This window comes from Heptranchias perlo, chromosome 2, assembly GCF_035084215.1.
Source record: "Heptranchias perlo isolate sHepPer1 chromosome 2, sHepPer1.hap1, whole genome shotgun sequence".
NCBI classification, from domain to species: domain Eukaryota; kingdom Metazoa; phylum Chordata; class Chondrichthyes; order Hexanchiformes; family Hexanchidae; genus Heptranchias; species Heptranchias perlo.
In genome coordinates, this window is record NC_090326.1 from 79,121,194 (window position 1) to 79,148,964 (window position 27,771).

Here is a 27,771-nt window from a genome sequence, read left to right on the forward strand (position 1 = left end):
CCAAGGTGTCTGATTTATGTCAGTGGGGCGCTGTCAATGTGGGTAAGCAAAAAACCTCTCAAATTACTAAATCTGAGTTTATGTATTACATTTAAAAACACAACAACAGACCTTTTTGGTGTTGAGGTTTTTCTAATTTATAAAATTATAAACTTGCCCCAAGCTTATGAACATTTTAAAAATTGTAATTTGTGTGATTGTAGAAAATTTTAAACAATGGTATATCTTTTTTTTCCTTATCAGTGTATAATGTACCTTGGTTGTTCCAAAGGGTACTGTTTTTTATAATGTTATTTTTAAATGCCTATATGAAAAGGTACAACAGTCACTTGTTGCACAAATAGCACAGGGTATCATTAATCCTTACTCCACTGGTGCAATATTTCCTTGTTGCAATCTAAAATAGCTCCATATGCATAGAGGCAAACTATTCTGAAGCCAATGATCCACTTGGTTTTTGAGCATTTCTATGTCATCGGACCCCAATCTACATATCTAAAGAAAAACATTGCTTTTGCCACCTGCTCAGAAGAGCAAGTTTAAATCAGTTTAGACGCGAAGCAGGTAGGAAATTGGCAGGTAAGTCAGCAAGAGCATTTTAAATGCCCACCTGCCCAGTTTCTACTGGTAGTATCTGGGAATTTAAATCATCTTACAAGTAAGTGGGTGAAAATGAGCATCTGCAGCCTGCTTATTCCACCTACAATTGAAAAGCCAGCCCTCTCAAAATTGCAGAATGCTAGGCCTGTAACTCACATTTTCTCTAAATTAAAAAATCTACTGCCAATAAGATCAATGAAGGCGTACTGTTCCTTTAATAAATATGCGTGCACTATTTTTGTAATTTTTAGTACTGTCACACAGCTGTAATTGCTCAGAATCTCACTTCTTGTTTTGTCTTTCAGGGAGACCGCATGTGGCATTTTGCCATATCTGTCTTTTTGATTGAACTGTATGGACATAACCTGCTATTAACTGCTGTGGTTGGTTTGGTAGTAGCAGGATCTGTGCTAGTTTTTGGTGCATTGGTTGGAGACTGGGTTGACAGGAATCCAAGAATTAAAGGTAACACGGCAGAATGTGTAGTTACGTACATATATGTACCGTATTATAGAATCCAAAATTGTACTGGGGAAAACAGTTATGTTGTAACTACCAACATCATGAGTTGCAATGACTACTTTTATGTTAAATGTGGAAAAGCCTCTTTCTGACTACAATATTAAAACTGTTGACAAAACATCATGGCCATGATTTTAGCCTGGGTGGTGGGGGTCGAATCGCGGCGGGAAACCTGCAAGTACAGGTTTCTCGGATGTCCTTACGATTTTGACATAAGGGCATTTTTTTTTTGTCGGTTTGCCGTCTGACAGGCCGGCCTGATTGACAGGCTGGTCTCAGTCGGACGGGAGCAGACCAAGGAAGAGGACATCTTCAGGGAAGTGTTCAGGTAAGCCTTAGATTGTATGGATAGGTGGAGACATTGGTGGGCATGGGGGTCATCGGTGGGGGGGGGGGGGGGGGAGGTCAGTCATTGGGTGGATCAGGGTCATGGGGGGGGGGTTGATAGGGTGTCAGACACTGGGGGGGGGGGGGGGGGGTTCGGGATTGGGGGTCGCGATTGTTGAGGGGGGGTCAGCGATGGCTGGGGGGAGTCACTGCAGGTAGGCTTGTTGGGCCTGAGGGGAGCATTCCTGCTCCTCCGGGCTCATAAGCTGTGCTATAAAGGCACTTACCTGCAGTTTCAGGCCTTCTTGGCTCCTCTCACATGGCGTGAAGGAGAAGGCCCGGGAATCCCAGCCCCCAGAGGATGAAATCACAGAACCTTTCAAAATGGCCCGCAGCCTCCTTGAAAAGTTTTAGTGACCAACCTGCCTCCTAAGAGCGGGTTGGTTGCCCGCCCCTCGTCCTGGCCTGGTGAAATCTGGAAATGGGCGGGTTGGAGGCGGGTCTGAAATTGTTGCAATTTTCAATGCCCCCCTGCGCCCAACCCACCCATTTTCCCCATTTAAAATCCTGTCCCATGTGACTTCCTCAGAGGGAGCATCTAGTCATGATAAATGTTCATACATTGTTTGAACATAATATCTGCAGTGGGATTCTGAAGGGGAGTGTGCTTACACCCCTCCCCCACCTCTCTCTTCCTTCTCTTCATGGGTGACCGAATAGATACTAAGAGAAGTGATGTTCTTTTGGTGATGACACCACTCTGTAACTTCCCATTTGAAAGACAAAAAGCATCTGAACCGTTACAGGCAAATATAGGCAGAAATAAGTAGGTTACAAATGTGGTATCTTCAGTGCTGATAGAATCAATAATTCTTTTGAGAAGGTTTCACCACAATGTCACACACCTATCTGTCGATAAGGAAGCAAGCCTTTGATTAAAACTTTCCATCTCCTTGGTTAGGTCTGCACTACTTGTCGCAGTTGGCAACATAGTGTTCCACAAAGCCTGTAGAATGTTGCTGTCCTGTTTGGCAGGTTGCAGAGAAATGCCCTCTTTATCTCCAACACTCAGTAAAGTTTGATGTCATTAAGACTATTAAACTGAATGAAATTGTGCAACATGGATTCTGGGATACAGTAAAGCAATGTTTGAGATGTGACTAGGCTATCAGGTCTCCACAAGGTAGTGACAGGAGCTTACACCAGCATATATGTTTTCTTGATGACATTCTTTTTGCAATTTTCTCCCCTTTTTTCCTGAAGGCACTGACTCCTGCTGGGGTTATGATTCCATAGATGCCAGAGTCCCTCCAGCACCTCAATTCCAGAATGCCTGGAATCGCACACAAAAAATGGTCACTTGATTGAATGGTCGAAGGGCGTTGCTGCCCATGCAATATTTTTTATTCGTTCATGGGATGTGGGCATCGCTGGCGAGGACGGCATTTATTGCCCATCCCTAATTGCCCTTGAGAAGGTGGTGGTGAGCCGCCTTCTTGAACCGCTGCAGTCCGTGTGGTGAAGGTTCTCCCACAGTGCTGTTAGGTAGGGAATTCCAGGATTTTGACCCAGCGATGATGAAGGAACGGCGAGTTGGGATGGTGTGTGACTTGGAGGGGAACGTGCAGGTGGTGTTCCCATATGTCTGCTGCCCTTGTCCTTCTAGGTGATAGAGGTCACTGGTTTGGGAGGTGCTGTTGAAGAAACCTTGGTGAGTTGCTGCAGTGCATCCTGTGGATGGTACACACTGCAGCCACGGTCCGCCGGTGGTGAAGGGAGTGAATGTTTAGGTTGGTGGATGTGGTGCCAATCAAGCAGGCTGCTTTGTCCTGGATGATTTCAAGCTTGTTGAGTGTTGTTGGAGCTGCACTGATCCAGGCAAGTGGAGAGTATTCCATCACACTCCTGACTTGTGCCTTGTAAATGGTGGAAAGGCTTTGGGGAGTCAGGAGGTGCAGAATACCCAGCCTCTGACCTGCTCTTGTAGCCACAGTATTTATGTGGCTGGTCCAGTTAAGTTTCTGGTCAGTGGTGACCCCCAGGTTGTCGATGGTGGGGGATTCAGCGATGGTAATGCCGTTGAATGTCATGGGGAGGTGGTTAGACTCTCTCTTGTTGGAGATGGTCATTGCCTGGCACTTGTCTGGCACGAATGTTACTTGCCACTTATCAGTCCAAGCCTGGATGTTGTCCAGGTCTTGCTGCAAGCGGGCATGGACTGCTTCATTATCTGAGGGGTTGCGAATGGAACTGAACACTGTTCAATCATCAGCGAACACCCCCATTTCTGACCTTATGATGGAGGGAAGGTCATTGATGAAGCAGTTGAAGATGGTTGGGCCCTGGACAATGCCCTGAGGAACTCCTGCAGCGATGACCTGGGGCTGAGATGATTGGCCTCCAACAACCACTCCCATCTTCCTTTGTACTAGGTATGACTCCAGCCACTGGAGAGTTTTCCCCCTGATTCCCATTGACTTCAATTTTACTAGGGCAGTCACTTTCACCTCACCTCTGGAATTCAGCTCTTTTATCCATGTTTGCTTTTTGTGGAGAGGACATACCTGGACATACCTGGGCAATTTTCCACATTGTCGGGTAGATGCCAGTGTTGTAGCTGTATTACAAAAGCTTGGCTAGAGGTGCGGCTAGTTCTGTAGCACAAGGCTTCAGCACTACAGCCGGGATGTTGTCGGGGCCCATAGCCTTTGCTGTATCCAGTGCACTCAGCTGTTTCTTGATATCACGTGGAATGAATCGAATTGGCTGAAGACTGGCTTCTGTGATGGTGGGGTATTGGGAGGAGGCTGAGATGGATCATCCACTCGGCATTTCTGGCTGAAGATGGTTGCAAACGCTTCCGCCTTGTCTTTTGCACTCACATGCTGGACTCTGCCATCATTGAGGCTAGGGATATTCACGGAGCTTCCTCCTCCCGTTAGTTGTTTAATTGTCCACCGCCATTCATGACTGGATGTGGCCATGACTGCAGAGCTTTGACCTGATCCGTTGGCTGTGGAATCGCTTAGCTCTGTCTACAGCATGTTGCTTCCACTGTTTAGCATGCATCTAGCCCTGTGTTGTAGCTTCACCAGGTTGGCACCTCATTTTTAGGTACGCCTGGTGCTGCTCCTGGCATGCTCTTCTACACTCCTCTTGAACCAGGCTTGATCCCCTGGTTTGTTGGTAATGGTAGAGTGAGGAATATGCCGGGCCATGAGGTTGCAGATTGTGCTGGAATACAATTCTGCTGCTGCTGATGGCCCACAGCGCCTCATGGATGCCCAGTTTTGAGCTGCTAGATCTGTTCTGAATCTATCCCATTTAGCACGGTGGTAGTGCCACACAACACGTTGGATGGTGGCCTCACTGTGAAGACAGGACTTCGTCTCCACAAGGACTGTGTCATGGACAGATGCATCTATGACAGGTAGATTGGTGAGGACGAGGTTAAGTAGGTTTTTCCCTTGTGTTGGATCGCTCACCACCTGCTGCAGATCCAGTCTGGCAGCTATGCTCTTCAGGACTCGGCCAGTTCGGTCAATAGTGGTGCTACCGAGCCACTCTTGGTGATGGACATTGAAGTCCCCCACCCAGAGTACATTCTGTGCCCTTGCTACCCTCAGTGCTTCCTCCAAGTGGTGCTCAACATGAAGGAGGACTGATTCTCCAGCTGAGGGAGGGCGGTAGGTGGTAATCAGCAGGAGGTTTCCTTGCCCATGTTTGACCTGAAGCCATGAGATTTCATGGGTTCCGGAGGCAATGTTGAGGACTCCCAGGGTCACTCCCTCCTGACCATATACCACTGTACCGCCACCTCTGGTGGGTCTGCCCTGCCAGTGGGACAGAACATACCCAGGGATGGGATGGTAGAGTCAGATTTCAAAATTATTATGTAATCAAAATGCCTAACACTGTCGAACATTTATCAGAATGCTTTGTTTTTTGAAATTGCTACTTTTATCAGTGGAAACCAAACTCTGGTAGTAAACCATTATATTCCCTGGAGAGTAGGAGGTTTAGGGGTGATCTTATAGAAGTCTATAAAATAATGAGGGGCATAGATAAGGTAGATAGTCAAAATCTTTTCCCAAAGGTAGGGGAGTCTATAACGAGGGGACATAGATTTAAGGTGAGAGGGGAGAGATACAAAAGGGTCCAGAGGGGCAATTTTTTCACTCAAAGGGTGGTGAGTGTCTGGAACGAGCTGCCAGAGGCAGTAGTAGAGGCGGGTACAATTTTGTCTTTTAAAAAGCATTTGGACAGTTACATGGGTAAGATGGGTATAGAGGGATATGAGCCAAGTGCAGGCAATTGGGACTAGCTTAGTGGTAGAAACTGGGCGACATGGACATGTTGGGCCGAAGGGCCTGTTTCCATGTTGTAAACTTCTATGATTCTATTCTAAATTCACTGTTGGTGGGGGCTTACAAAAGTACAAGGAATCAGAGGCCTGTGTTAATTTATTTCAGAGAAAACCTTTCTGCACAATTAGTTTGAAATTAATATATCCTTTATGAATCATATTTTAGTTGCTCATGGATCCCTGTTTATTCAGAATGGTTCCGTCATTCTCTGCAGTATCATCCTGATTTTGGTATTTTCATACAAGAAATGGATTGAACAAACCTGGGATGGATGGTTAACTGTAAGTATTTGTTGAGGAATTTTTTTTATAACTCCAAACTAAGTAAAACATATTGGCTGCGAAAATCTGTGAACTTACTGATGGATTCTTGGTGGGCAGAGACCTTCAATAGCAGAAATTGGGGTGATACCTGATGATGCCTGATCTCCACCCTATTGGAACTTGCACTGAGATTTCCTGGGAGCAGAGAGTTGTTGCATATACTTCCCTTGCAACCTGACATTTTAAATGGAGGCATGACCGCAGGCCTTGCCCCCAAGCGGCTGGGCCACTGCCACATTTTCCGGACCCCCCCCCCCCCCACCAAACATGGACCCCCAACAATGCCAAAACTGAAGCAGACACCTGCCAACAAGATACGAATTGCCTGACCCCAGAAAATTCGACAGGGTCAGGGACCTCATTCTTGGACACGTTGGCAGTCCCACTCCGCCATTGTTATGGCAGCATAGTGAGATTGTGGGTTTTCAGGACCATTGTTTCCATTTAATCCCATGTACCCAAATTAATACTTTAAAATATAATTAATGTTAAATAGTATTTTTGATGACCTCCTTGATCTGCTGTAATTGGGCTTGTTATGTGGTGCTGATGTGTTTTTTAAAAATCAGGATTGATGTATTTTCCCCCTTTTATTATTTTAATTGCAGTAAAAACATGCACCACTAAAACTTAAGGACTGATAACGGTAGACTGAAGCACCACAAGGGACCCGAAGAATGTAATTTTTTCCAGAACTGAAGTTATAAATAAATATTTGCTAACTGTTTGGAATGTCTGTGCCATTGCTATAAAAAGTAGTTTGTACATGACTCAAGACCTTTAATAGGGTTTCAGATGCGAGCAGAGGAAGTTCCCACTCAGTATGTTGCCTGAGGTTTTGTTTTTGCAAAATGCCGTCAAAGAATAAAAGTTACACAATAATATTTGTTTGTTTTGTGAATGTGGGCCTTGATTTACAGACCCTGTTGTGCTAAATCATCAAAATGAACAAAACAGCGCAGGACACACTACATGTTTGGCCACAATGGTAAAGCAGTTTCATTTTGAAATCTACATCAATGTTAATAGCAGCAATAGACTGACGTGATCCTAACACTTTCCCCTAAAAAGCAGAGGAAAACATTCCAGCCATTTCCCATTGAAGGTAATAGAAATTCTGGAAATTCATAGAATCATAGAATGGTTACGGCACAGAAGGAGGCCATTCGGCCCATCGAGCCTGCGCCGGCAAATTGTTGGGAGAAAAAGGGTCAAATAGACAATAAAACTGTACACCATTTGACATCTCGGTGCTGCAGTTGTTCCAATTTCAAGGCAGCTGTTATTGGGATTAGTTTAAAACTATGCACAGAAAAAGTGAAACTGATTCCCAACTGGTTATGTAAAGTGGCATTAAGGAGTCTAAGAAAAATCAGATTGTTTCCACAGATATAATCTTTAAAAAATCATAAGAGTATATATTAGTGTTAGCAGACCAGCTGAGGGGTATTTATATTAATACATTGGCAGCCAACAGCAATGATATTTTGGAACACATCCCTTTTAACTGGAAGGACTTGTCACTAGATGAGCAGATGACTGAAAAATACATTCTGCATGTCAGTAATTCACTACCAGAGTCAGCAACCAAACAATAAAAAGCAGAACACTGATTATAGTTAAGCACATTCCTTTGATGTTGATGGAGAACTTCAGTAATAGATTTGAGAAATATGAATTTTCAGCTTTATACTGTCTATTTTAAATTGGTATATATGTTTTCATGTTTAAGAACTCAAAAGATTAGAAAAGTTACCATTTTTTTAAAGCCGGAATAAAAGCTAAGAATTAAATCCCATAAAAGTGTTAGTTATTGCATGTGTAAATGTATGAGTAGCATTTCTGTTATCTATTGCCCATTTGTTTAATGTAACTCACACAAGGTGGTCTGTTACATGGTGGTCATCGGTCTAGCAGATGCAGCAAACCTTGCAAGCACAGCTTTGACAATTGCCATTCAGAGGGACTGGATTATTGTAATCACAGGATGCAACAGGAGTGGACTTGCTGGTAAGACAGCTACAGAGAACCATGTGTGTAGATCCTGTTCATGCATTACCATGTAAAAATAAGCTCCACATGTGACCTTTGAAGTCATTTGTATCGATAAAAGATAAACATAACTTGAGAGCAAATTCTGTTCTTCAGACAAAGGTACCAGTAAATGGTAAAAAGCAAAAGCAAATAGCTGTCAACTCACTTGGGAGTAATATTGACATCTATTGCTCCTGTTTACAGCTTTGAGGAGAGGGAGATGGAAAGGTGGAGGGGTTTAGGGTGGGTATGCCAGAGTGTGGAAGTGGCTGCAGGTACAGCTTCCATTGGTGGGGTGAAGGGGGGAGGTGCAGATGATGACAAAGTCAGAGGAGTGGAGCATTCATGGGAGGATGTAGAGCTGGAGGAGTTTAGAGACAAGAAGGCTGTAGAGGGATTTAAAGACAAGGACAGGAAATTTAATTAGGAGGCATTGAATGACTGGGAGTCAATGTAGGTCAGCAAGGCGGGGATGATGAGCAGGTGGGACTTGGTGTGGGATGGGATGTAAACAGCAGAATTTTGGACAATCTGAATTTATGGACAGTGGAGGATGGGAGGCTGGCAAGGAATGCATTGGAATAATTGAGTCTGGAAGTGACAAAGGCATAATTTAAAATGAGAGCCAGGCTATTCAGGAGTGAAATCAGGAAGCACTTCTTCACACAAAGAGTAGTAAAAATCTGGAACTCTGTTCCCCCAAAAGGCTGTGGATGCTGAGTCAATTGAAGCTTTCAAGATTGAGATTGATGGATTTTTGTTAGGTAAGGGTATCAAAGGATATGAGTCAAAGACGGGTAAATTGGGTTTAGGTACAGATCAGCCATGATTTAATTGAATGGCAAAACAGACTCAGGGCCTGAATGGCCTACTTCTGTTTCTATGTTCCTATAAGGGTTACAGTAGCGATGGACTGAGGATTGGGTGGAGATGGTGTGGAAGTTTGAGGCTATTTGAAACCTTCCCCATTAAACTACTAGGGATAGGATTGTACAATACTCACAATGAGGCCTCCATCCTCTTGCGATTAGATTGCCAGAGGTTAGCCTTTCAATTTAGAATTAAAAATTTACCGCTGTAGCTTATGCTGCAGTTGTCCTAATGAAGAAATGTAGCTGAGCCTCCACCATTTCTTTCTGTAGATGCATGGAAGAGAGAAACTTTCTGTAGGATATTGAAATGGCATTTCCTCTGTGCAGAATGAACATACTGTTTGACAGGACAGGGGTTTCTTTTTCAAACTATTTTGAAGGGACTTCATTCAGTTCTGTTTAGATTCCGATTTAGTGCTCATCTCTATTCATTTATCTTGTGTTCATCTAACTAGATTTTACACTAATTTGCAGAACAAAAATATTTTGGTTTATGTAGTGCTGTTCTTTCACTGTGCTTGGGACATGCAAATGCAGTGGTGGTTAAATCTATAATTTTCTGCATTTAAGTTTTGATTTTCTTTACAGTCTCTAAGGGGAAAATAAATTGTTGCCCTATGTGTCTAATTGTAGGTGATACTATTGTGAGTGGATAATTGTGGTTTGTCTCTTGAGATGAGTGCCATTAGTCTTATGTTTCCTTCATCTGAAATTTGGTTATGCAAAATATCTAACTGCTAATAATTATGCCCTCTTCCAACATTCATAGCAGGTTAGTTATGTACATAATAAACCCCTTTTGTGATGAAGCTGCTGCTAATAATTAATTCATTTCTGTATAATTCACTTTGTGTCTTATCAACATGTAGTTGTTCTTGAAATATGTTATGTATGTTATGGAATGTGTATGTGTTTTATAAAACTGCCTAGAAATGAATAGTATTTAGTTTCAATTTGATCTTGATTATATTTCCAGCATTGGCAATAATGCCTCTGTATTTTGTCCATGAAAATCCAGGTTCCCATGATCTTGTAATCTTTGGATGAATGAATGACATTAAACAACTCATCTCAATTTTAATGGGTTGAATCCCCTTGAATAAGCCGACAGACCCTCTGTGCCTCTCTCAGCATTCCCCGTAGGGCCCATCAAAGCACCTGGTGCAGCCTCCTTAGATGGAAGGAAGTCATTCGGCCCATCGAGTCCACGCTGGCTCTATGCAAGAGCAATCCAGCTAGTCCCACTCCCCCGCCCTTTCCCCGTAGCCCTGCAAATATTTACCTTTCAAGTACTTATCCAGTTCCTTTTTGAAAGCCATGGTTGAATCTGCTTCCACCACCCCCTCGGGCAGTGCATTCCAGATCCTAACCGCTCGCTGTGTGAAAATGTTTTTCCTCATGTCACCTTTGGTTCTTTTACCAATCACCTTAAATCTATGTCCTCTGGTTCTTGATCCTTCCGCCAACAGTTTCTCTCTATCTACTCTGTCTAGACCCTTCATGATTTTGAATACCTCGATCAAATCTCCTCGCAACCGTCTCTATTCCTAGAACAACCCCAGCTTCTTCAGTCTATCCACGTAACTAAAGTTCCTCATCCCTGGAATTATTCTAGTAAATCTCTTCTGCACCCTTTCTAAGGTCTTCACATCTTTCCTAAAGTGCGGTGCCCAGAACTGGACACAATACTCCAGTTGTGGCCGAACCAGTGTTTTATAAAGGTTCATCATGATTTCCATTCTTTTGTACTCTATGCCTCTATTTATAAAGCACAAGATCCTGTATGCTTTTTTAACTGCTTTCTCAACCTGCCCTGCCACCTTCAACGATTTGTGCACAAACACCCCCAGATCTCTCAATTCCTGTACCCCTTTTAGAGTTGTGCCCTCTAGTTTATATTGCCTCTCCTTGTTCTTCCTACCGAAATGTATCACGTCGCATTTTTCTGCGTAAAATTTAATCTGCCACGTGTCCGTCCATGCCACCAGCCTGTCTGTATCCTCTTCAAGTCTATCACTATCCTCCTCACTGTTTATTACCCTTCCAAGTTTTGTATCATCTGCAAATTTTGAAATTGTGCCCTGTACACCCAAGTCCAAGTCATTAATATATATCAAGAAAAGCAGTGGTCCTAGTACCGACCCCTGGGGAACACCACTGTACACCTCCCTCCAGCCCGAAAAACAACCGTTCACCACTAACGCTCTGTTTCCTGCCCCTTAGCCAATTCTGTATGCATGTTGCTACTGCCCCCTTTATTTTATGGGCCGCAATCTTGATAAGCCTACCATGTGGCACTTTATCAAAAGCCTTTTGAAAATCCATATACACCATATCAACTGCATTGCCCTCATCTACCCTCTCTGATACCTCATCAAAAAACTCTTATCAGGTTTGCCTTTAACAGATCCGTGCTGGCTTTCCCTAATCAATCCATCCTCATCCAAATGACTGTTAATTCTGTCCCGGATTTTCGTTTCCAGAAGTTTCCCCACCACTGAGGTTAAACTGACTGGCCTATAGTTGCTGGGATTATTCTTACACCCTTTTCTGAACAAGGGTGTAACATTTGCAATTCTCCAGTCCTCTGGCACCACCCCCGTATCTACGGATGTTTGGAAGATTATGGCCAGTATCTCCGCATTTCCACCCTTACTTCCCTCAGCAACCTAGGGTGCATCCCTTCAGGACCGGGTGACTTATCTACTTTAAGTGCAGCTAGCCTTTCAAGTACCTCTTCTTTATCAACTTTTAACCCATCTAATATCTCAATTATATCTTCCTTTACTGAGACTCTGGCAGCATCTTCTTCCTTGATAAAGAATGATGCAAAGTACTCATTTAGTACCTCAGCCATCCCCTCTGCCTCCATGAGTAGTTCTCCTTTATGGTCCCTTATCAGTCCCACCCCTCCTCTTACTACCCGTTTACTGTTTACATGCCTGTAGAAGACTTTTGAAATCGCTTTTATGTTGGCCACCAGTCTATTGTAGGAACATAGGAACAGGAGTAGGCCATTCAGCCCCTCGTGCCTGCTCCGCCATTTGATAAGATCATGGCTGATCTGTGATCGAACTCCATATACCTGCCTTTGGCCCATATCCCTTAATACCTTTGGTTGCCAAAAAGCTATCTATCTCAGATTTAAATTTAGCAATTGAGCTAGTATCAATTGCCGTTTGCGGAAGAGAGTTCCAAACTTCTACAACCGTTTGTGTGTAGAAATGTTTTCTAATCTCACTCCTGAAAGGTCTGGCTCTAATTTTTAGACTGTGCCCTCTACTCCTAAAATCCCCAACCAGCGGAAATAGTTTCTCTCTATCCATCCTATCTGTTCCCCTCAATATCTTATAAACTTCGATCAGATCACCCCTTAACCTTCGAAACTCTAGAGAATACAACCCCAATTTGTGTACTCTCTCCTCGGAACTTAACCCTTGAAGTCCTGGTATTATTCTAGTAAACCTATGCTGCACTCCCTCCAAGGCCAATATGTCCTTCCGAAGGTGCGGTGCCCAGAACTGCTCACAGTACTCCAGGTGCGGTCTAACCAGGATTTTGTATAGCTGCAGCATAACTTCTGCCCTCTTGTACTCTAGTCCTCTAGATATAAAGGTCAACATTCCATTTGCCTTCTTGATTATTTTCTGCACCTGTTCATAACACTTCAATGATCTATGTACCTGAACCCCTAAGTCCCTTTGGACATCCACTGTTTTTAACTTTTTATCATTTAGAAAGTACCCTGTTCTATCCTTTTTTGATCCAAAGTGGATGACCTCACATTTGTCCACATTGAATTCCATTTGCCACAGTTTTGCCCATTCACCTAATCTATCAAGATCGCTTTGTAATTTTATGTTTTCATCTACACTGTTTACAATGCCACCAATCTTTGTGTCATCGGCAAACTTAGATATGAGACTTTCTATGCCTTCATCTAAGTCGTTAATAAATATTGTGAATAATTGAGGCCCCAAGACAGATCGCTGTGGGACTCCACTAGTCACATCCTGCCAATGTGAGTACCTTCCCATTATCCCTACTCTCTGTCACCTTTCGCTCAGCCAATTTCCTAACCAAGTCCGTACTTTTCCCTCGATTCCATGGGCTTCTCTCTTAGCTAACAGTCTCTTATGTGGGACCTTATCAAATGCCTTCTGGAAGTCCATATAAATAACATCCATTGACATTCCCCTGTCCACTACTTTAGTCACCTCTTCAAAAAATTCAATCAGGTTTGTCAGGCACGATCTACCTTTCACAAATCCATGCTGGCTCTCCCTGATTAACTGAAAATTCTCGAGGTGTTCAGTCACTCTATCCTTAATTATAGACTCCAGCATTTTCCCCACAACAGATGTTAGGCTAACTGGTCTATAATTCCCCGGTTTCCCTCTCTCTCCTTTCTTAAAAAGCGGAGTGACATGTGCAATTTTCCAATCTAGAGGGACAGTTCCTGAATCTGGAGAACTTTGAAAGATTATAGTTAGGGCATCCGCAATGTGCTCACCTACTTCCTTTAAAACCCTGGGATGGAAACCATCTGGTCCTGGGGATTTGTCACTCTTTAGTGCTATTATTTTCTTCATTACTGTTGCTTTACTTATGTTAATTTTATCGAGTCCCTGTCCCTGATTCAATATAAGTTTTCTTGGGATTTCTGGCATGCTATCCTCTTTTTCGACTGTAAATACTGACGCAAAGTAATTGTTCAACATGTCCACCATTTCCCCACTTTCAGTTTTTAAGGGGCCAACACTGCTCCTGACCACCCTCTTTTTCCTAATATAACTATAAAAGTTCTTCGTATTGGTTTTGTTATCCCTTGCGAGTTTCTTTTCATACTCTCTTTTTGTAGCCCTTACTATCTGTTTTGTGACCCTTTGTTGATCTTTGTATCTTTCCCATTCGCCAGGATCTGTGCCATTTTTTGCCTTTTTGTATGCCCTTTCCTTATGTCTTATACTGTCCCTTACCTCTTTAGTTGTCCATGGCTGTTTTTTTTTGGCAAGTAGAGTTCTTGCCCCTCAGGGGTATAAACCAATTCTGTATCACGTTAAATGTTTCTTTAAACATTTCCCACTGATCATCAGTCGTTTTACCCATTAACAGATTTGCCCAGTTTACTGTGGACAGTCTCTGTTTCATCCCGTTGAAGTCGACCTTGCCCAAGTCTGGAATCTTAGCAGCTGATTCACTTTTTTCCCTTTCAAACACTACCTAGAACTCGATCATATTATGATCTCTATTGGATAGATGTTCGCGCACAGTTAAGCCGTTAACTAAATCTGGTTCATTACTCATTACTAAATCTAGTATGGCTTGCCCCCTTGTTGCCTCTGGGACATACTGCTGCAGAAAACTGTCCCGGACACACTCAAGAAATTCACTACCTTTCTGACAGTTGCTAGTCTGCTTTTCCCAATCTATGTGAAGGTTAAAGTCCCCCATTAAGACCACTATGCCTTTCTTACACGCTTGTCTAATCCCTGCATTTATACAATCTAGCACTTTAGAGCTGCTGCCAGGGCTCCTATATACAATTCCCACTATAGTCTTAGATCCTTTCCTATTTCTCAATTCAACCCATAAGGTCTCTGTTGGCTGCTTACCTCTCGTTATATCCTCCTTTATCATTGAAGTGATTTCATCTCTAATCATTAAGGCTACTCCTCCCCCTCTTCCATTTTCCCTATCTCTCCTGTAGACCTTATAACCCGGTATAATTAGTTCCCAATCCTGACCATCCTGCAGCCAAGTCTCAGTAATAGCTATCATGTCATACCCTCCAATTTGAATTTGAACCTGTAGTTCATTTAATTTATTCCTTATACTCCGTGCATTTGTATATAGAACTCTTAGTTGGGCCACACAACCTAGCCTGACCTTCAGCTTTGATGCTGGGTTAATCGCCTTACGCCTTCTAGTTTTTATTTTATCTGTAGTGCCTAAAGTACACTTTCTTTCCGCTGCTCTACGCTTTTCCCTTGTAATACTGTCTCTCTGCCCCTGTTATTTCCTTTTTCACTTCCCCTCAGAACTTTCTAAATTCTGCCTGGTTCTCACTTGTTATCAACCTGACATCTATCATACACCCTCATCCCATTGAAATTAGACCTCCTCCAATTGAGTATTTTCCATGTCCTTTTCCATAGCTATTCTAAATCTTATGATACTTTGATCGCTGTTCCCTAACTGCTCCCCCACTGACACTTGCTCCACTTGGCCTGCCTCATTCCCTAGAACCAAGTCGAGCAATGCCTCCTTCCTCGTTGGGCTGGAAATGTACTGGTTAAGAAAGTTATCCTGAACACATTTCAAAAATTCCTCCTTCTCCGTGCCCCTTATATTATTATTGTTATCCCAGTTTATATTAGGATAGTTGAAGTCCCCAGTTATCACTACTCTATAGCTTTTGCACCTCTTTGTAATTTCCCTGCAAATTTGTTCCTCTGTATCCTTCCCACTAGTTGGAGGCCTATAGAATGCACCCAGTAGTTTAATGGCACCTCTTTTATTTCTTAATTCTAACCAATTAGATTCTGTCCTTGAACCCTCCAGGACATCCTCTCTCTCCAGCACTGCAATATTCTCCATAATCAATACTGCCACCACCCCCACCCCAGCCTACTTGCTTTCCTTCCCTATCTTTCCTGAACACTTTGTATCCAGGAATATTTAGTACCCATTCCTGCCCTTTTTTGAGCCAGGTCTCATTATCGCCACAACATTGTATTCCCATGTGGCTATTTGTGCCTGTAGCTCACCAACCTTCCTTACCAGGCTTTGTGCATTTACACACATGTACTGCGAACCAGTCTTAGACTTTCTTGTACTCTCTCTTAGTCTGATCCCACCTAATACTGTACAAATTACTTGCTTTAGTGCTATCTTTCTCCCCTGATCCTTTGTGCCCCTTGTTTCTCCTTTACATTGCTGCATCCTGGTGCCCATCCCCCTGCCAAATTTGTTTAAACCCCCCACAGAACTATCCCCGCGAGGATATTGGTCCCAGCTCTGTGGAGGTGCAACCAGTCCAGCTTGTACAGGTCACACCTTCCCCAGAACTGGTCCCAGTGTCCCAGTAATCTAAAGCCTTCTCTCCTGCACCATCTCTCCAGCCACGCATTCATCTGCTCTATCCTCCTATTTCTATACTCACTAGTGCATGGCACTGGGAGTAATCCGGAGATTACTACATTTGAGGTCCTGCTTCTTAATCTCTTTCCTAACTCCTTAAAATCTGCCTGCAGGACCTCATCCCCCTTTCTACGTATGTCATTGGTACCGATATGGACCACGACCTCTGGCTGTTAACCCTCCCCCCACAGAATGTTCTGCAGACGCTCAGTGACATCCTTGACCCTGGCACCAGGGAGGAACATACCAACCTGGAATTACGTCAGCGGCCACGGAAAGGCCTGTCTGTTCACCTAAGTATTGAATCCCCTATCACTATTGCTCTCCTGACCTGAATACTGGTTAGAGCGCGAGATGCACACAGGGAACTCCTGCATTAGCTGCCTGGTCCTCCTTGTCTGTCTGGCGGTCACCCAGTCCCTCTCTGCCTGCACTCTCTTAAGCTGCGGGGTGACCACTTCCTAAAACGTGCTCTCCACATGGCTCTCAACCTCGCAGATACACAGTGATGATGCCAGCTGCTGCTTAAGCTCCGAAATCTTTTTTTTTATTCGTTCATGGAATGTGGGCGTCGCTGGCGAGGCCGGCATTTATTGCCCATCCCTAATTGCCCTTGAGAAGGTGGTGGTGAGCCGCCTTCTTGAACCGCTGCAGTCCGTGTGGTGATGGTTCTCCCACAGTGCTGTTAGGAAGGGAATTCCAGGATTTTGACCCAGCGACGAAGGAACGGCGATATATTTCCAAGTCGGGATGGTGTGTGACTTGGAGGGGAATGTGCAGGTAGTGTTGTTCCCATGTGCCTGCTGCTCTTGTCCTTCTAGGTGGTAGAGGTCGCGGGTTTAGGAGGTGCTGCCGAAGAAGCCTTGGCGAGTTGCTGCAGCGCATCCTGTGGATGGTACACACTGCAGCCACTGTGCGCTGGAGCTCGAGCTCCTCCAGCTGACGACACTTCCTGCACCTGAGAACAGCAACTCCAATTATTCCTTCTTCCTCTCTCGCTGACCTTCCCGCCCAGCACGCCAACTGGGGGCTAATCTCACCAATCTCTTTCCCCTCCCAATCATCTCACACACTGCTACCCTATTGGACTGTGCTGCAGATCAATAATCACCACCTCTCTCTGCGTTTGCCTCCTGGACGTCTGCTATCTCGGGAACAAGGACCTTGATGTCCACAATCATATTGTAGATAATTACGTTGACATCCTGGCTTTGACAAAAGTGGGCAGATGGGTCGCAATACACCCCTTACTGAGGCCCCCATGTCAGGTTATACTTTCCACCACCTGCCCTGCAAATCATGCCTTGGTCTCCTCTCTCTTTCCCCCCCATCCCCCCCTCGACTCCTCTGGCACCTTCTTCTCCTTCAAGTACCTCACATTTTTCCACCCCTTTTTGCCTCACCTTCAAAATCTTCTTTCTCCACTTTCCTCCCAAGCCCTATCCCAAGATTCTCACTGAGATATCCTCACTCATTTCCTCCTTCAGCCTCTGCACTGAGCATCTCCTCATCTTCGATGATTTCAATCTCCATCTCAACTCACCTTTCCCTCTCTCTTATTTCACTGCCCTCCTGTCCTCTCTTAACCTCTCCCTCCATATAAACTCTCTTACCCAAATTTACGGCCACCCTCTTGACCCTGCCATCTCACGTGGCCCCTTCACCCCATTGTGTCAATCATAGACAAGGCCTCATAAGAACATAAAAAATAGGAGCAGGAGTAGGCCATACGGTCCATCGAGCCTGCTTCGCCATTCATAAGATCACGGCTGATCTTTGACCTCAACTCCACTTTCTTGCCCGATCCCCATATCCCTTGATTCCCCTAGAGTCCAAAAATCTATCTATCTCAGCCTTGAACATATTGAACAACTCAGCGTCCACTGCCCTCTGGGAAAGAGAATTCCAAAGATTCACAACCCTCTGTGTGAAGAAATTCCTCATCTCAGTCTTAAATGGCCAACCCCTTATTCTGCGACTATGCCCCCTAGTTCTAGACTCTCAGCATCTACCCTGTCAAGCCCCCTCAGAATCTTATATGTTTCAATGAGATCACCTCGTATTCTTCTAAACTCCAGAGAATATAGGCCCATTCAACCCAATCTCTCCTCATAGGACAACCCTCTCATCCCAGGAATTAATCTGGTGAACCTTCATTGCACCGCCTCTAAGGCAAGTATATCCTTCCTTAAATAAGGAGACCAAAACTGTACACAGTACTGCAGGTGAGATTTCACCAAAGCCTTGTACAATTGTAGTAAGACTTCCTTACTCTTGCAACCCCTTTGCAATAAAGGCCAACATGCCATTTACCTTCCTAATTGCTTGTTGTACCCGCATGCTAACTTTTTGAGTTTCTTGTACGAGGACATCCAAATCCCTCTGAACACCAACATTTAATTGTTTCTCACCATTTAAAAAAAATTCTGTTCTTCCTACCAACGTGAACAACCTCACATTTCTCCACATTATACTCCATCTGCCACCTCCTTGCCAACTCACTTAACCTGTCGATATCCCATTGCAAACTCTTTGTGTCCTCCTCACGGCTTACTTTCCCACCTAGCTTTGTATCGTCAGCAAACTTGGATACATTACACTCGGTCCCTTCATCTAAGCCATTAATATAGATTGTAAATAGCTGAGGCCCAAGCACCGATCCTTGCAGCACCCCACTAGTTACAGCCTGCCAGCCTGAAAATGACCCGCTAATCCCTACTCTTTGTTTTCTGTCCGTTAACCGATCCTCTATCCATGCTAATATGTTACCCGCAACCCCATGAGCCCATATTTTGCGTAGCAACCTCTTATGCTGCACCTTATCGAATACCTTTTGGAAATCCAAATATGCTACATCCACTGGTTCCCCTTTAGCTTTCTCTGATCACTTCCTTGTATCCCTCACCACCCGTATCTCCCTACCGACTTCCAACCCCACATCCTTCTTCGTCTATCCCATTGGAAAAAAATTCTTCCCCCAAATCATTTATTTCTCTTGAATTTATTTTTTCTTCATGTAATAAACACTGCTTGTGTCTTGTTATTAAAATAATATGAATTATCAAAGACTGAAATTAGGATTCAAATGCAGAAAAATCTGATACGAGCTATTGGTAATATAAACTAAATGGTACAATTCTAAAAGGGGTGCAGGAACAGAAGCCTGGGGGTATATGTACACAAATCTTTGAAAGTGGGGGATTTTCTCATCACAGTGCATAGAGTGTAAACTTTGTTCATCTAGTTTGACAACCTGATGTATCATAAATATAAAGCTAGTATTATTATTATTCTCCTAACCTAATTTAATATTCATTACAGATCTGAATGCTGTTATGAGGAGAATAGATCAAGTTGTCAACATCCTGGCTGCAATGACTGTGGGCCAGATCATGACTTCAGCATCAAATGTAGTTGGTTGTGTCTTCATTCTTGGCTGGACCTTAGTTTCACTGCTGGTTGAATTTATTTGTCTATCAAGAGTTTACAGAATGGTCCCTGCTCTTGCATTTAAGGCTGGACCAGAACGGTATGAAGAACAGATTAGCTATTCTGAAAGAACAAAAGAGACTATAAGCACAAAAGGTAAAAGGTCATTTATCTCATTTGCTGTTTGTGTGACCTTGCTGTGTACAAATTGGCTGCTACGTTTGTCTACAAAACAGTGACTGCATTTTAAAAGTAATTCAATGTGCATTGGGACATCTTGAAGACGTGAAAAGCGCTATAAAAATGTATGTTCTTTATTTCTTGATCAATTAACCAGTCAGTCAGAATCACTTTTCATTTTGAATGATCTGTTCTGGCTTGTTGTTGACATGAAAGAAGATTCATAGAAGCACTATGGGGTAGAAATTGCAATGCGTTTCTTGCACATTTTTGGGGTCCAGAATGGGTGCCACAAAGTTGAATTCTACAGCAGGACATTCCACACTGGCTGATTTTTGCCTTCTCCTCCTTAGCCCAGAGACGCTGAGAGGATAATTTGCGGACTGAACCGAGAATCTTCTTGGTCTGTATGGTTCATTTTCACGCTAGGCACTACAATTCTGAACTGAGCCATTGGGGGAGTGTTCACTGCTAAACATAAATTAATATTCATTACATTTTGGGTCACTCTAAATTTACTTGCCAAGCAGTTTGCCATAGGCCTTTTCCATTATGAATAAAATGATTCAAAAACAAATCTCATGAGATACTGTTTAATTGTATTAAGAATATTTCTGTCTCAGTAGTTTTGAAAACATTGTGTAGAGATAGACAGCTTGAAAGCAATGGAAAGTTTGGTGATGTAACTGTTCATTAGATTGTTTAATATTGTGTTGTTCATAGATGCTCAGCAGTTCTCCAAGCATGGATGCAACAGCAGATCAGAAATAACCCCAATCTCATCAGATTCAGACTATAATGCCAGGTTATCTGCTCAGCAAAACTTTCTGGGGTTTTATACTGCTCTACGAAGGATACAGAGGATGCTGTACATCAGCAAAATCGGTTGGAAAGCATACTACCAGCAGTCGGTTTACCTAGCAGGAATGAGCTTAGCATTTCTGTACACCACAGTTTTGGGGTTTGACTGTATCACCACAGGGTATGCCTACACTCAAGGCATAAGTGGCTCACTTCTTAGTCTCCTCATGGGCGTTTCTACCATTGTCGGCTTAATGGGCACTATTTTGTTCACTTTGTTACGAAAATGTTGTGGCTTGGTATCTACAGGAGTCATATCCAGTTGCCTGCACTTAGGCTGTTTGTTGCTTTGTGTGTTTTCTGTTTTTGCACCTGGCAGCCCCTTGGATGTGAGCACCACTCCGACATCTTCACATACCAATGTTTCATTAGAGAACCGGACTGTTCCAGATACAGAGATGAATCAATTGCATTCCTACCTCCCTAGCACAAATATGAATCAGCCATTGCTGTCGGATCGTTCTTCTATTCACTGGACAAATAACACCTTGCTGTATGACAGTCTCCCAGCTGGGAATTATCCAGACTCCTACGTCTCTATCAGTTTACTTTTTTCTGGTGTTATATCTGCAAGAATTGGTGAGTTTATAGTGAAATAACAATGTGTTAATTAAGTATTTGCCGCTCGTTTTTTTACAAAAAAACGTTATTTTCTGTTCCTTTTTTTGTCCTCCTGTTCTACCTGTGCCAAGCACTGTCCTGGCCTGAAAAATGGGCTGGTGATCTTTCAGTCCTCCACCAGTGCCACTTTACAACTGGTTACAGTGAGATATGCACGAGCCACCTGGGGTGACTCTATTTTCCCCCCCACCTCTATGGATAAATTACTGATCTGTGCTCACCTCCTTTTAGGATAGCCGAGCAAAGGTTAGAATGTTGACCTTGTGGGCAATACAGTCATCAAACCATGGCATGCAGCTCTGGCATTCTTTTTTGACAGTTTTATCCCCTTCTCGCATGCCTCCCCCTCCCCCTGAACACATTGAATCCATGCTGGTCTGCAGTTTTAGTGGTGCCAATCACTCTTCTTCCTAGTCACTTATTGACTTCAAGAGAGGAAGGAAGAACATTTTGTACAAATACCTATTTTCCCTAAATATACTTAAATCTTTGTATGCGTATATGTATGTTTGTATGTAACTGTATATTTAATTAAAAGTCTTGCACGTAGCAGGTCACACATTAAATGTGTAGGGTAGCACATTCAATCTGTCCATGACAGAAAAAATTAAATATTGTGCTTTTCTGTTTAAGTAAGAAACTGAACCATACTGATTGACTGAAATAGAGATCAGGAAAGACCCACAGAAAAGCAACCAACTCAAATACGGCAATTTGAATCAATTACATTGCTTAATTTTTTTTAAAAAGTGGTTCCAGCTACCATCTTGATTTTTGTTAAGCATCAGCAACTGTAGCCCAGGTCCATGACTACCCGTGAGTAATGCCATGGGTGATCGACTAGCATATTTAACCATAAGAGAAAAGATACGTCAGAATTTGTCGTTTTACCCCTAGTATTCCTGAAAATGCAGGCTATAGAGACACAAGTAATCAATTATTCAGCATATCTACATAAAATCAGATTCTGCTGTTTTCTTACAACGGACCTATAGAAATTTGCTGCAAGGAGGTATGCAAGAGCAGATAAGAGATGACTCTCCAGTTTGCTTCCCTCCTTTGGTGTTGCCTCACCTCTTCTACATACCTCTCCAGTGTAGCACAGCTGAAATGGGGAGATGGAAAAGGAGCAGGAAAAACTGGTATCCCATCACTCCATGGCACAGAACATTGAAATGGCTCTAATGCATCATATCACTGTGCCACCTGGCTATGCCACTCTAGTTTTGGACACTTGGAAATGCATGAGATTGATTCCATTCTGATTTTCTCTCCCTGTGGGAAAACACCTTGGCACTACTTAGCCTGACTGAAACCATGAATTGGAGGGAATAACAGCTATGCTTCCATAGTGAAAATTCCTCACAGTAACAATTTTAATAAATCAAATTGGATTAACAAAAGGAAAAATACTTCTCAATTTGATCAAATTGATTTTTTCAGACTGATGGGGCATTTTAAAAAATATTTTCTAAGCATGTATAATAGTGTGTACTATATCATGTGATCCTACATTCACAGCTCAGGAAACTACATTTAAACAACAATGTTTATTGATACTAATAAAGAAAATTCTATTCAGTGCTGATTTTTGGAGATGTGCTCTGAAGTGAAGTCAATGGAAAGGAAAATTGAGGAAGGTGTATAATGGGTGGCCGATCCAATATCGCCTGTTCTACACTTTTGCCAAAAATTTAAATGATCCCCTTGGAGTCTTCATTTGAAGGTGAATTGATTTCAGTTTTCCTTCCCATGCTAAGTTTTTGTGCACTATGGGGATTGCATTCATTGCACTGAACTTGGCAAAGACGAACCAGCATAAGCAAGAAAGGCCTGTCCGTGAGGTTAGGTGGCTCGTTTGGTTTGCCATCAAGTCTCATTACTCTGCTACATACTAGTCACAGCTATCTGATAATGACAAAAGCATTTGCCTCAAGCGGTTAAGGTTTAGCATGGAGGCTGTGCCATCTCCTTCAGGAAGGCCTTTGGACAACATGTAATGTCCATATAGTATAGTCAGTGGCTGTCGAAGATAGCGTGGTTCTCAGTATTAATGTGTTGGATTCCTTCCAGGCTAGCACTGGGGACATCTGCAGTGTCAGCTAGTTTGCTGCTCAAAGATGTATCATGGAGATTACAGTTGCATTATTCAGCAGGGCCAATGACCTCATCACTTTTGTTACTGACCAAAGCAGTAACATAAGAGGGCAACATAATTCTACAGAACTGCTGGCTTTCCTACAGTCCAGAGGGTCATCGACTACACCCATGCTGCTTTTTGGGCCTCTGTGCACAATACTATGCCCTTTATGACCTGAAAGGGATTTTACATGTTATGTGACCAACAGCACAGAATAATGATGTTTTGATGAAAGGTCATTGACCTGAAACATTAACTCTGTTTCTCTCTCCACAAATGCTACCTGACCTGCTGAGTGTTTCCAGCATTTTTTGTTTTTATTAGAACAGAATAATAGTTGCTACCCTGAAGCTGTTGTGATGCATTTATTTTAAGGTAATCATCTATGTCACTCTTATTTAAGGGGGAATAAAGAGTGGAGGGATGGCACCAGGGAGACCAAGGCTACCCTATGCTGTGCTGGCTCATGACACCTATGCACTAAAACAGACAGTGGAGTGTAGGTACATTGAAGCTTAGTCTACAACTAGGAGTGATGATGTGGAGATGCCGGTGATGGACTGGGGTGGACAAATGTAAGGACTCTTACAACGCCAGGTTATAGTCCAACAGTTTTATTTGAAAATCACAAGCTTTCGGAGGCTTTCTCCTTCGTCAGGTGAGTGTGGGATTCCTTGAAGGTTACCGCATATATAGTCAGAGAACAACGCCTGGTGATTACAGATAATCTTTCCAACTGCCCGTTGTCAAGGCAATCAGACAGAGAGACAGTACATACAGGAATACTGAACATACAAACGGTCCGAACCCAAAGACAGAGAGAGAGAGAGAGAAACATCCGAAAGGAAGAGAAAGAGAGAATGACCAGTTGTATTCAAAACAGATAACTCTTTTTTCGCTGGTGGGGTTACGTGTAGCGTGACATGAACCCAAGATCCTGGTTGAGGCCGTCCTCAACCAGGATCTTGGGTTCATGTCACGCTACACGTAACCCCACCAGCGAAAAAAGAGTTATCTGTTTTGAATTCAACTGGTCATTCTCTCTTCCTTTCGGATGTTTCTCTCTCTCTCTCTCTCTCTCTCTCTCTGTCTTTGGGTTCGGACCATTTGTATATTCAGTATTCCTGTATGTACTGTCTCTCTGTCTGATTGCCTTGACAACGGGCAGTTGGAAAGATTATCTGTAATCACCAGGCATTGTTCTCTGACTATATATGCAGTAACCTTCAAGGAATCCCACACTCACCTGACGAAGGAGAAAGCCTCCGAAAGCTTGTGATTTTCAAATAAAACTGTTGGGCTATAACCTGGTGTTGTAAGATTCCTTACATTTACAACTAGAAGTATCAAACATGCTATTAGTATCTTGAAGCAATGCATTACATGTCTGGGCTGATCAAGGGATCAGTACAACATCCCAGCGATCCAGAATAACTTCTGTGTTGTGTAACTGCACCCTGAAAAGATGCCTCTGCATGTAGATTGATGACCAAGAAGGCAAAGCAATGGCAAAATAACAGTGGAAACACCAATCGACAGCAGTACCAGCAATGTAACAATTAAATCTGGTGTGTCAAGCACTAATTCCAGATGCCTTTGAAAGAGTGCTATACTTTCACCATCTCTTAAAGGGGGAAAACCACCTTGTCGTACACTTACATACACATTTCTTTCAACACCATCGATTGCCATCTTATGCTGTGTTTCTGCTATATTGTAACCATTGGCAAATGAATACTCAGCAAAATGTTAAAGTCAACTGCAGGGCATTGATTTTCTTTATGATTTACTTTGTGAGTAAGTAGCTTGAATTGGTTTGGTGCTGCCCCTTGGTGTTTGTGTTTTGTATCAGATGTGTGACACCTAACTTATCACTCTTTCTAAGTGATCTGCTTTTGGAAGGAGTAAGTGTGCTTTTTGGCTACAGGATTTCATTGACGGCGGGCTGGGATTCTGGTGGCCCTAGGCCTCTGTGGGCAGTGCATTCTGAAAGCTCTACATGTGAGTAAGCCTAGGCTTACCAACCTATCAGGATTGTCCTAGAATCTCCAGGAATTAAAGATTAACCTCCTGGACACTGCTGCGAACAACCTGACTTTGGACAAAATGCAAATTTTTTGCGTACATTGCTTTTCTTTCCTTTCAATTTGTAAGATTTCTTCAAATTCCACATCTATGAATAAGGAACATTTGAAACACAGCCTCATGTAAACAATTAGAAGAAAAATAGATAATTGTCTAGATAATAAATAAAAATAAAACACCAAACATAAATTTTTATCAGCCAGAACTTGAAGCCATATAGGTAGATTTTTAGGAAAATGCATTGTACTAGCAATAGGATAGTTGAATGGTGTATTTCAATTCTGTTTGTTTTCCTGAAATTATAGAGGAACTGCATGGCTATTAGTGGCAATGATTCCTCTTGCAACGATGTGCTTCACAGTTGTCTACTAAGAGTGGACAAAAATAAAAGAAAAATTATTAGGGTCACGTTCTTGGTTGAACTGCTGTATAATAAACATGGGATTAAATGATTTTACTCAGCAAGTCTTGTGCAATATTGGATCATGCAAGCAATCTGTTCTACTGGTTCATAACAATCAGCTTACCCAGAACAAGATTACAAAACTGTGTTTCCTTTTTAGGTCTTTGGGCTTTTGACCTGACGGTAACTCAACTTCTACAGGAGAATATTCCAGAACCTCAGCGAGGAATTGTAAATGGTGTACAGAGTTCAATGAACTATTTGATGGATCTGCTTCATTTTATTATGGTTATGGCAGCACCTAATCCTCAACATTTCGGGCTCTTGGTTATTATCTCAGTTACGTTTGTAATGGCCGGACACACAATGTATTTTATATACACAAAAAGAAGTAATGGCCAGGTGGCATTGGAGCGGGATAGAAAAGCAAAAAGGACTACTAGTAAAGTGGAAAATGCTGAATTTCCTCAAACATCCCAGGATGCATACAATACAGGAGTATGGCTCACCTGAGACTTCACTGATTACCAATCCAGAATGCACCTTTGTACAGCTTTGACAGAAGAAAATGGCAATTCTTTCTAACTCCTTCCTATTGTGACACGGCAGATTCTTAAATATTCAACTACTGCCTATCTGCCGCCACTGATGTCGAAATATAAATGCAACTATTTTGACTATACCTAACAAAAGTTTACGCATAAAGGCATTTACAGCAGATCCTAAAAGAATAAACTATTTAAATCTTTATAAATCAGCCTGTAGACATTGAAGAAACTTTATATATGTTGAAAACAAAACTGCACAATATTTCAAAAACTGAATTGTTCCAGCCTATCAGGAAGATATATAATTGGGTCATATTGACTACAATTTGTGCTTTCATAAGTTGCATAAATATTGCCTTAGTAACCAGTTTAGATAAAATGTAAAGAAAAGTCAGCTCTTTTTTTGGTAACTTGATCATACCACAAATGACAAAACTCGAGATGAGAGGGGTTATTGCCGGGACAGCAAGAAATGATAATTGAAGTAACTCAACCGCTTTTTGGGACATTTGCCTTGTCCTATTTCTAATGTTAAGGAAATTGTGGTTGTGGGTATTTTGAATCAAAAATATAATTTGTAGGACCTAATATTTGACTATTCTGCACATTCTATATGGAGAATTTTAAATGGAGTGGGAAACTTACCCCTGGCCTTTTGCCCTCATCCTGCCGATTAGCATAGTAAAATGCACAATGAATATGCTGTTACCTAGAATACCAGACATAACTTATTTTAAATTGTATTTTTCTTTGTAATATTCCAAATGTTCCTTATTATTCTGTTAATGTTTGATTCTCTTTTGCTTCTCATACATTTGGAGAAATTATTCTGTTCTATGGGCCACTGATACCACTTCCAGCACGCAGTCTTGACACTTGATTTGATCCCAAGCTAATCTATCTCATATCCAGTCAGTTTCTACGATTGTATTTTCCACCTCAGGAAAATTGCCCATTTATGCCACTACCTTTCTCCCTCTGCATGTCATCAGACCTCAAACAGTAACTGGTGCTTTTACTACTGATTCGCAGTTTGGTGTTGATGTTATGAAATAAACCCATAACAAATCCAACCCCAGTGAATCCATCCTAGTACCGAGTCTCCCTTATCAAAACAAATTTTCCAATTCAATGAAATAAATTCTCTCTAAACCCAACTCTGGTAGATTTTATTCTGAAACAAAATTGCAGGGTGGATCTAAAAGGAGTGGATTTATTTTGCAACAATGGATCCAAAGCTGTACTGACCGGTGTATAAGACCCTGCATCACCAAACTGTTAGCTGATATTGATGGAAAAGGTGTTCGATCCTGGTC

At 42.6% G+C, this 27,771-nt stretch overlaps 1 protein-coding gene across 1 annotated transcript; it reads left to right on the forward strand.

Annotated features, from left to right (window-relative positions):
- LOC137333848 (ferroportin-like) lies at positions 1–26,664 on the forward strand. The gene is made up of 7 exons (XM_067998241.1): positions 1–42; positions 906–1,065; positions 5,982–6,097; positions 8,023–8,149; positions 19,510–19,773; positions 20,521–21,237; positions 26,068–26,664. Exons 1-7 carry the CDS (start codon positions 37–39, stop codon positions 26,418–26,420), a joined length of 1,743 nt encoding a protein of 580 aa, XP_067854342.1. The 5' UTR covers positions 1–36; the 3' UTR covers positions 26,421–26,664.
- The last annotated feature ends 1,107 nt before the right edge of the window (positions 26,665–27,771 follow it).